Source organism: Echinops telfairi, unplaced genomic scaffold, assembly GCF_000313985.2.
Source record: "Echinops telfairi isolate 266 unplaced genomic scaffold, ASM31398v2 ScPeMD7_23;HRSCAF=83, whole genome shotgun sequence".
NCBI lineage: Eukaryota > Metazoa > Chordata > Mammalia > Afrosoricida > Tenrecidae > Echinops > Echinops telfairi.
This window is the reverse complement of record NW_022103920.1, coordinates 90522634-90533284: the sequence shown is the minus strand read 5'-3', so window position 1 is coordinate 90533284 and position 10651 is coordinate 90522634. Positions and strand designations below refer to the sequence as shown.

At 43.1% G+C, this 10651-nt stretch overlaps 1 protein-coding gene across 1 annotated transcript in view; it reads right to left on the bottom strand.

Moving 5' to 3' along the window:
- BBS9 (Bardet-Biedl syndrome 9) overlaps positions 1-10651 on the bottom strand; it is a 578043-nt gene that overhangs the window by 542121 nt on the left and 25271 nt on the right. Inside the window, exons 3-4 of the mRNA XM_045288670.1 lie at positions 8247-8397; positions 2238-2302 (exon numbers count right to left, since the gene is read on the bottom strand). Of these exons, the coding sequence (XP_045144605.1) occupies positions 2238-2302; positions 8247-8397 (216 nt within the window). The remainder of the gene's footprint in view (positions 1-2237; positions 2303-8246; positions 8398-10651) is intronic.

Below are 10651 nucleotides of genomic sequence, written 5' to 3'. Positions count from 1 at the left end.
AAGCAGTGATCACACATGCCAATTTCTTTATGTAGACTGTGTTAAGAACCAAACATCAATCAGCAAGTCCCAGCAGAACTCTAGAGCCTTCTGTTTTCTGGCCCTTGATTCAAGAGGGACCCGTGAAGGCCACGAGTCAAAACTACTTTATGACTGCCAGGGTGCCTGCCTCCCTCTTCTGTCCTGCTGAGAACCCCCATGGAAACCCCAGAAGGGACCCACTCTCCAAACGATGTTCAGACATGGCCTGTGTAATCCAATTTATGTAGTGTCATATGCAGTTCACAACCTGGGTTGAAAAATAAAGGAGAAATCCACACGCACTCTCACTGCCAGCCAATGGATTCTGACTCATAGTGCCCCTATAAGGCTAAGTAGAACTGCTCCTGTGGGTTTCTGAGGCTAGAATTCTTCATGGACATAGAAAGCCTCATCTTTCTCTTTTGAACAGTTGGTTTCAAGCTGCTGACCTTGTAGTTAGCAGCCCAATGTGTAACCCACTAGGCTACCAGGGCTCCTTGATGTACAAGTAGATCTATGCAATAAAATAGGCCACCTCATACCTTCTCCATTTATTCTGGGACACTAAATACTTGCCCTAGCACTGGGGAGAGCAATGGCTTTACCACGAAACGTTGTTGTTGTTGTTGTTGTTGTTGTTGTTGTTGCTGCTGCTGCTGTTGTTGTTGTTGTTGGGTGCCGCTGTGTAGGTTCCAACCCAGAGCAACTTTATGCACAACAGAACAAAACACTGCCTGGCCCTGTACCATCCTCACAAGTGTGCCTATGCCTGAGCCCATCGTCACAACTACAGTGTCAATAATTCTCCTGCAGGGCCTTTCTTTCCTTCACTCCCCCTCTGGCCTGCTGCCCTTTTCCGGGGACCCAGTCTCTCCTGACAACTAGTAGGAACGGCTCACAGTGACAGTGAGGGGCACTTTATCAGGCCTCTAATATAGAGTGGAAAAGAAAGTGCAGTGGAAAAGGAAATGGAGAAGGACGAGAAAGGAGCAAGAGGGCACACAGTCGAGAGAGTACTAAGGAGCCGCCACCAGTTGCCTCCGCATGACTAGGAAATCTGTTCCCTCGCTCAATGAGTATTCCCTTGCTGTCCACCATAGAGCATAGGCTAAGATGGCAAGCAGGCCTTAGGAAACTATGAAATTTCTACCCTGAAAATAGACTTCCTACAAAATCCAATTCAGTGACAACATATATGAATTGTTACTCAAAGCTAAAAGCAAAATACAAAGAAAGCTAAATCAAAAAAAATGAGTCTGAGAAATCTATAGCCTAGAATCTAAAACTCACCCCAAACCCACTGCCATCAAGCAGCCCTATATAGGATTTCCAAGACTCTAAATACAGATCTTTTCTGAAGCAGCTGTTGGGTTTGAACAGCTGACCTTGAGGTTAGTAGTGCTACATTTACTTGACTGCACCACCAGGATTTGTTAGAAGCTAAGAGCACAAACTCCAAAGGGGAATATCTTTTACATAAAAGTTCACTCCATAGAGACTTAAGGTTATTGTACCCATAAAAAAATGTTTCCCCTAACATTCATATCCAAAAATATAACTCCCCATTTCAAATGAACATTTTTCCAACAACTAAAACAGAAAAGGTAACCATTTATATTTAATAAGGGTCAACATGCTAAAAACAAACCACAATTAACTACCATGCTTGTATCCAGAGAACTGTGTTAAACGAAATCAGATCAGACCTCAAACTAAAAGCCTTGAAGTACAGTTCCGTGAAGACAGCCAATGCTGTTGCTAGCGGCATTGGGTTGGTTCCGACCACCGTAGGCCAAGAAATTAGAAGGTTAAAACAAAACCACTTGAGGTTCGCCAGAGATAATATAGTTCAAATCAAAGACGACTTAGCAGTTAACGAATTTTGTTATACTTTAACATGTCTGACGACTCAAGTATCCTATTGTCCTCAGAATTGGCCTCTATTAGCCATAGGCAATTATGGACTCCAGCCCTGGATGGAAGGCAATTATAAGGAATTTTCTACCAGAAATATAAGCATGCACTGAAATAGCAAACCCAGAAAAATTAATAGCAGGAGTATCTGGAAAAAAATGAATAAATGAATGGTAAATGCTATCCCAGAACAAGGAAATCTGTGTTCACAATCAACAATATAGAATATTCACTCTTGATTAATATTCAGGAGTCCATTTTCTGACAGGGTTTCTATATTAGGGGAAAAAATTATTTCTTACCTGAGACAAAGTAGACACAAAGTTTTCTAGAATGCAAAACAGCCAAATGAAGCATTTCAGTACCTCTGAAAAACGCAGAAACATTTTAAAAGTTTTTATTAGTTTCTTATTAAAGTAGTATGTTAGCTTCAGATATAACAACTGAAACGGTATGAATATTTTTTTAGAAAGATTTTACCTTCAGCGACAATTCAAAAGGTTACATTCTGAATTTTAAAAGACATAACAACAAACCCACAGTCAGTTTGGTAATCCTCGAGCCTCAAACAACACTTGACCTCAAAGAGCTGCCTTAGGCTGGAAAGCAATGGAGCCTGCTGGGAAGTCCTCTCAGAAGCCCCTTCACGCCTGCGCCCCACAATAAAGACATCTCAGGGCTTCTCCTGGCCCTCTAGTTAACTAACCTGTGACCCTGGGCAAGACACTTAATCTCTCTGAGCCTGTTTCCCCTCTGGAAAACAAAAAGTCTCAAAATTTAAAAGGTCTGCCAGAATTTAAGTGCCAGGAAACTTCCCATAAAAAATCCTTGTTCTCTAGCTTTTCTTTTTTGAACAATGTAGAGATCTGGGTACAAGCCCAGAATTGAGTAGGAGCCACCTCCTTCAGTCTGGCCAGGGTCTTCAGTTGGCCACAGTCATTTATAGATTTTAGTCGTTCACATCTACCTGCAGGATACTTGAAGACAATGAATCTGGGATTTTGAGATCTTACCAGGCTGCTGCCTCTAGAAACTAATGGTTGGGTCTGGGGGTGTAGTGGTGATACTGATATGCACAATAAAAAGTCACCGGCATCCGGTTAATTCCAACTCATAGTGACCCTATTTGACAGGGTAGAACTGTCCCTGTGGGTTTCAAGACTCCCACTCTTTACAGGAGTAGAAAAGCCTCCTCTTCCTCCCATTGAGTGGCTGTTGGTTTTGAACTGCTGAACTGAAGGTTAGCAGCTCAACATGTAACCACTACCCGACCCAGGCTTCTTGTGATGGTTGCAATATATAGTACATTGATATGGCCCTTATAGCAACAATCTTGAAAGACTCTATGGGCAAAATATTGAATGATGCAGGAAGCATCAAGAGAATACACAGAGTCACTGTACCAAAAAGAACTAGTGGACATTCCACCATTTCAGGAGGTAGCATATGAGTAAGAACCAATGGTGCTGAAGGAAGAAGGTCATGCTGCACTGAAGGCACTGGCCAAGGACAAGACTCCAGGAATCGGTGGAAGACCTATTGAAATGTTTCAAACACTAAGAAAGCACTGGGAGCACACATTCATCTGTGACAAGAAATGTGGAAGGCAGCTACTTGGCCAACTGACTGAAAGAGATTGATATCTGTACCCATTCCAAGGAAAGGTGACCCAACAGAATGCTCAAACTATAGAAAAAGATCACAGATATCACATGCCAGTAAAATTTTGCTTAAGGTCATCCAACAAAGGTTGCAGCAATACATTGAGGTCCAGGCCTGATTCAGAAGTGGGCACAAAACATGGGATATTGCTGACATCAGATGGAACTTGGCTGAAAGTAAAGAATACCAGAAAGATATTTTCTTGTGTTATTGTTATGCCAAGGTGTATGACTGTGGATCACAACAAAATATGGATGGCCTGGAGCAGAATGGGAATTCCAGAACACTTCACTGTGCTCCTGTGGCACTTGTATATGGATCAAAAGGTAAATGGGTGAACAGAACAGGGGAATGCTGCATGGTTTAAAATCAGGGAAGGTGTGTGACAAGGTTGTATCCTCTCATCATACTTATTCAATCTACATGCTATACAAGTAATCGGAGAAGCTGGATTATGTGAACAAGAATGTAACATCAGGATTGGAACAAGGCTAACAACCTAAAATATGCAAATGTGACCTTGGTTGCTGAAAGTGAGGAGGACATTAAGCATCTGCTGATAAAGATCAAGGATTGCAGCCTTTGGTATGGATTACAACTCAATGTGAAAGAGACCAAAATCCGCACAACTGGACCAGTATGTAACGCCATGATAAATGGAGAAAAGGTTAAAGGTGTTAAAGATTGTCTTGCTTGGATCCACAATCAATGCTCACAGAAGCAGCAGTCAAGAGATCAGAAGACTTATTACATTAATCTGCTGCACAAGACCTCTTTAGAACACTGAAAAGCTACACTGCTACTTTGAGGACTAAGGTGCTCCTGATCCAAATCATGGTATTTTCCATTGCCTCATATGCATGTGAGAGTTGGACACTGAATAAAGAAGACCGAAGAAGAATCTATGCATTTGACTTGTAGTGCTGGAGAAGAATAACGAAAGTATCATGGACTGCTAAAAGGACAAACTGCTCTGTTTGGTAAGAAGTAGGGCCACAGTGCTCCTTAGAGGCAAGGATGGCAAGACTTAGTCTTACATACTTTGGACATGTTGTCAGGGGAGACTAGACCCTGGAAAAGGACATCATCTTAGGTGGTAGAGGGCAGCAAAAAAGAGGAAGGCCCTCAGGGAGGGGGACTGACACTGTGGCTACAACAATGGGCTCAGGCATAGAAACAACTGTAAGGATGGCGCAGGACCGGGCAGTGTTCAGTCCTGTTGTACATGGGGTCACTATGGGTGGGAATCAACTCTATGGCAACTAACAACCACAACAGCCCAGAATCCCAATTTGTGATGTAATGTAAAGTGAAGCCTCTATGGCTGTGGTTATAATCCCATTTTGGCGGGAGCCCTCTGTTACAGAACTCAGGTAGGATGGGTTCTGGGTTTCTACCTTAGCAGAAGACGTAACTCAAGTCTCCACCTTGTTTGCTTGGAGGTATGGACTGCTAAAATGCAAAACCGCACCCCTATTAAAGCCTCCCTTTGTGGATGCCTTGGGTGAGCATTGGTAGGATCAAGAAGCCTTGCTTTGACTTTCAGACACTTTTGGGTTCTGGCTCCACACCTTGCACCTGGCTTGCCTCTGTCTGACCTTGGGCTCTTGGGACTTGAGTTGTGGTCTAGTACCTGCCCTGATTTCACCAACTTCTGCAGCCTTCTGGATGAGAAGATCTTCCAGACAGAGGGATGAACTTTGGATTTGGGGACTTAATGACACCTACCATCACGTGAGCCATTTCGTGAGTTCTGAGTTCTGAGCTTCGTGAGTTCTGAGCCCTTGCAATGAATTACTGAAACCAGCAGAGAAGTAGAGTGCCACGGGAGGTACAGCTGGTGTCAGGGAAGGTGGAGAAAGGTGGAGGGTGGAAACATGTCTGGCCTCTGCCTTAGAGCCACAGGACAGCCAGAGGAGGTCAGATGTGGGCCAGCCACCGGTAGTTTGCTTCTATTTGAGATTTAGTCCACTTCTACAAGGCCCCTGAGCAACTAGGAAACAAATCTAAACGAACGGGGCTGTGATTGAAGCCTAGAGCTCTGGATTCGAGCCCTCTTGCTGCTTCCTTTGTTCTTTCCAAGTATTATTTTCTTATTTGCAAAATAAGAATCAAGTTAGATAATATCTGCAATGTTAAACACCTGCAAAGCACTGCTACAATGGATATATACGTCATCAGAAAATACAAACATGTACAACTGTCATACTTCTTTATGTTGCCTTCAAAAAGAAATTTGGTATATGCCCTGGATCCTCAAAAGAACTTTCTTCCAATAAGAAAGGAGTGTAGTGTGGCATTAAGCAGATCTACATCTGGATCCTGGCTGTGTGGCCTAATGCTCAGAGCTCCAGTTTCTTTGTACCTAAGTGCAGGTCACATCAGCCAAATAGTTCCAATTAGTGAGATGATCTTTACAAAGGATCTCCAAGAGTATCCACTCATTCGTGTTAACCTGTTCCCCTTCTAACTCGTGATCTGAAAGCTGAGAGGCATCCTTGGAACTGGTGCCCAGAATGACTGTGACGGCATTCTTCATTTCAGAAACGGAAATGTCAAAGTGCTGTTCAGAGGCAGGGAGCCTTCTGTGTCCTGACTTGAGAAATCCATCATGCCTAATGTGCTAGTGATACCAGGGGCACCTAGTCATCTGCTTTCAGTTGAAGTCGATTTCTCCTAATCCCATCAGTCATAAAATTCTCCTCCATCCGGCCCATGCCCTTATATACCCAGACTGTAGCTTCAACTGCCCATCAGAATGAAGAGAGGTAACACCCAAGAACTGCTGTTCAGTTTTCATGCAGAAGGCTTCTTGCTGTTGTTGTTGTTGTTGGTTGTCGGAACTGTCAAGTCAGCTCCCAGTGACCCTATGCACAACAGAACGAAACACTGCCGGGTGATGCAACATCCTCACAATTGTTTATATTTGAGCCCAGACACAGGGCTCTCAAAGTTTACCCTTACAGACACAGTAAGTTAAGAAAGGCATATGGAGTGAGCCCAAATCTAGCACACAAGGCACCGCCCCAACTTCAGAGGGTGCTTAAAACTCACTGCCACTGAGTCGATTCTGACTCACAGAGACCCTACTGTGGGTTTCCAAGGCTGTATCTCTTTACAGGAGTAGAAAGCCTCATCTGTCTCCTGAGGAGCAGCCAGCAGGTTCAAACAGGTGACCTTGTAGTTAATAGCCCAACACATAACCTCTGTGCCATGAGGGCCCCTCTCAGAGGAGCCTTACTGCCTGCAGACCAAGAGTGAAGCCAGACTGTTGCTATGAGTCAGTTCCGACTCACAGCGACCTGGAATGGAGACAGCGGAACTGCTCCATGGGGTTTCCTTCGGGAAATCTTCATGGGGCAGATCATTAGGGCTTTCTTCTGTGTTGTCACTGAGTGGGGTCAAACCGCCAACCCTTAGAATCTAAAGCTTAGATTATTAGTAGAGCACAAGCCAGGTCCACCCCCGAGGGACCTTCCTGCAAACAAACAAGGTCAAACTCCAGTCGATTTCAACTCATGGCACTCCGGGAAGGCAGAATGGAACTGCCCTCTGGGTTTCTGGAGACTTCGAATCTTTACAGGAGTACACAAACTCATCTTTCCCCTGAAGAGCGCATTGTGGTCTCAAACTGCAGACCTGTGAGTTTCTGAAACTAGAACTCTTTACAGGAGTAGAAAACTTCATCTTTCTCCCTCAGAGCAACTAGCAGTTTTGAACTGCTGATCTTGTGGTTAGCAGCTTAACGTGTAATCCACTACACCATCAAAGCCCCTTCTCCCGCAAGCAAACCCACTGCCATCAAGTTGATTCTGACCCTAGCAACCCTATAGGGCAGCCTCATCTTTCTCCCGCAGAGCAGCCGAGGGTTTCAAACAGCTGACCTTGCATTTAGCAGGCCGAAGTTATAGCCCACTATGACACCATGGCTCCTTTCCTCAAAAAGTAGAGTCTGAAGAAAGCAAGAGAGAGCTCTGCCTATAAGCTAACTTTTCGCAGTTCATATTCATGAAGAATTAAAATGACAAGCTAGACCTGAAGAAAATTCCTATATGAAAATAAGGTATCAGCAATATCAATAGTAAATGAAAAGCAGATAGATATGTATATATACACAAAATACAAATGACCAAGTTCATTTTCTAAAATGAACTAGGTTTGAAACTGAAGCACTTTGAGGCAAAGCTCATATAAAGGGAACACTTTGTGAGTTGACCTCTTTTGAGAAAATATAAGAATATAAAATATTAAAAATATAAAAATAAGTAATCTCTTTATTTTTATTTAAGTAATCTCTTTAAAACATCACGGTTATGAGGAAGAAAGTAAATGTTATTGGCTACTTTGTCTACTTATTTACGCAGTCCTAATCGGGCCCTTTGCATTTAGACAAGTACAGACTTCCTTCATTTGCTTCTTTTCAAACGCCTGTCTCTTTTCCTAGAAGCTTCTGATGCATCAGCTATCTCAGGACCCTGTGACTGCAACACACAGATTCCCACACAAAAGCTTCCAACACATAAGGACGCCGACGCGGAAGGATCTAGAAAACAGGTTGGACTCATGGGCAGTCTTTGCACAGTGGCATCAGAAGGCTGAAACGCTCCAGTGAAGATAAAGGACGGGAGGGATTAGTGGGATGTACTTACGAAACAAATTTTCCCACTTCTACTTGAAGTACTGGGTCTCGTAATTGCACTTCGAGAAGCAAATCTTCCGCTTGCGCGCCATCTCCCGTTTTCACAGGATGAGGGTTAAAGATCCTCAGGTAGCCCATGAAGCTACCTACAATGATTTTATCTGTAGAAATGTTTTAAAAAAAACAGTTATTAGAAGAAACAAACACTAGGCACAAAATGTTTTCTCTAATGTCTAAAAGAGAACTCCAGAAGCGAGGATGTTGCTGTGGACCAGTAATTGTTTACTGATCCTGACTTGGGGTAACCTATTAACTTCCCTAATAAACTCCCATAATTGTGTGTGTGTGTGTGTGTGTGTGTGTATTGGGGTGGGAGGTGGGGGGTTAGATGCCAGTTTTTACTTTACACACAAAGTTTACTCTACCAACAGATGTGGTTTTTTAAAATACTGCACTAAAAAGAACTCCTATGATTTGGCTGTAATAAAGAGAAATGAGGTTTCTGACACAGTATAATAGGGATGAACCTTGAAAACATTTTGCTAAATGAAGTCAGACACAAAAGATCTTTGAAGGATCCCACTGACATGAATTGTGTAGAATAGGTAAGTGTATAAAAAGCAAAGAGTTCAGCAGGATGGAGACGAGCCAGTCAGGTACAGTGTAGCAACAATGAAACATACAACTTTCCTCTATTTCTTTAATGCTCCCCCCACCCCACACTATCATGATCCCAATTCTACCTTACAAATCTGGCTAGACCAGAGGATGTACACTGCTACAGATACGAACTAGAAACACAGGGAATCCAGGACAGATGATCATTTCAGGTCCAGTGGTGAGAATGGCGATACCGGGAGAGGGTAGGGAAGGTGGGGTAGAAAGGGGGAACTCATCGCAAGGATCTGTCCCCTAGGGGCCAGACAACAGAAAAGTGGGTGAAGGGATACGTTGGACAGTGTAAGACATGACAAAATAATAATAATGTATAAATTATGAAGAGTTCATGAGGAGGGGGCACAGGGAGGAGGGGAAAAAATGAGATGATACCAAGGGCTCAAGTAGAACGCAAATGTTTTGAGAATGATGAGGGCAACAAATGTACAAATGTGCTTGACATAATGAATGGATGTATTATAAGAGTTGTACGAGCCCCCAATAAAATGATTTTTAAAAAGAAGCAAAGAATATTAGGGGCTATCAGGGAGCAAGGAGAACAGAAAGACACAGTGCTTCTGTCAATGTTGATGGAAAAAATTGGGAATGGGGTTCAGTCTTTGGATAGGAATCCACAGAGCCACGTGCTAGCACAGCAATAAAGTTCTTCCTTTGTTACAAAAAAAAAATCGGGAATGAGTAACAGTGATGGTTGAACAATGGGTTAAATATACTCCATGTCAGTGAACTGAACATGTAAACACTGGTGATATGCCAACTGTTTTGTTCCTACATATTCACCACAATTTTACAAGAAAAAAAATTTGTAAGTACAAAAGGGAGTCAGAGGATCTCCCATTTGGAGGATCTCTGGCACCACAAAGGTTAAGTGCTTGGCTACTAACAGAATGGTCAGCAGTTCAAATCCACCTACCTCTCTATGTCTGTAAAAATGAACAGCCTTAAAGACCCTATGGGTGCAGTTCTACTCTGTCCTATAGGGTCGTTCTGAGTCAAAATCAACTTACTGGTAGTGGGTTTGGGGGGCTGGGGGGGTACATGCTTTTTTTAATTTTAACTACCTGGTGTAAACTGTCATGCTGTATGAGAACGCCAAAGAGCATTCCTGAAAGTTTGGAACATAGCCTTATCCTCTTTAACAGAAAATGACACACCTTAAAAGAAACAATTCCTGAATTATTTATAGACTCTAACCAACACCAAATCAGTTCTACTGGCATTGAGTCTATTCCACTCATAATGACCTACAGACAGTGGAACTGCCCAGAAGGTTTTGCAGGCTATAAAACTTTAGGGACGAAGACTGCCCCAGCTGTCTCCTACACAGAGGCTGGTGGGTTCAAAACACCCTACTTCGCAATTAGCAGCCAACCCCTTAACCAGAGTGCCGCCAGGACTCTAACGCAAAACATCAAGTCACACCCACTGCCATTGAGTACATTTCTACTTATAGGAGCCCTATGAGACAGATTAAAACCACCCCTTTGGGGTTCTGAGACTGTAAATCTTTACAGGAGCAGACTGCCTCATCCTTCTCTAGAGGATTGGTAGGTGGTTTCAAACTGCTGACCTTACAGTTTGCAGCTCAATGGGTCACTCATTGAGCCACTAGGGCTCTAGTAAATTCTAAATACCATCATGGAATACCACACAGAAATGGGCCCTAACCTGTCCATCACAAATTAGAAGCTGACTGATTCATGTCACCAGAAAGTTGAAGGTTACGACCATTACACT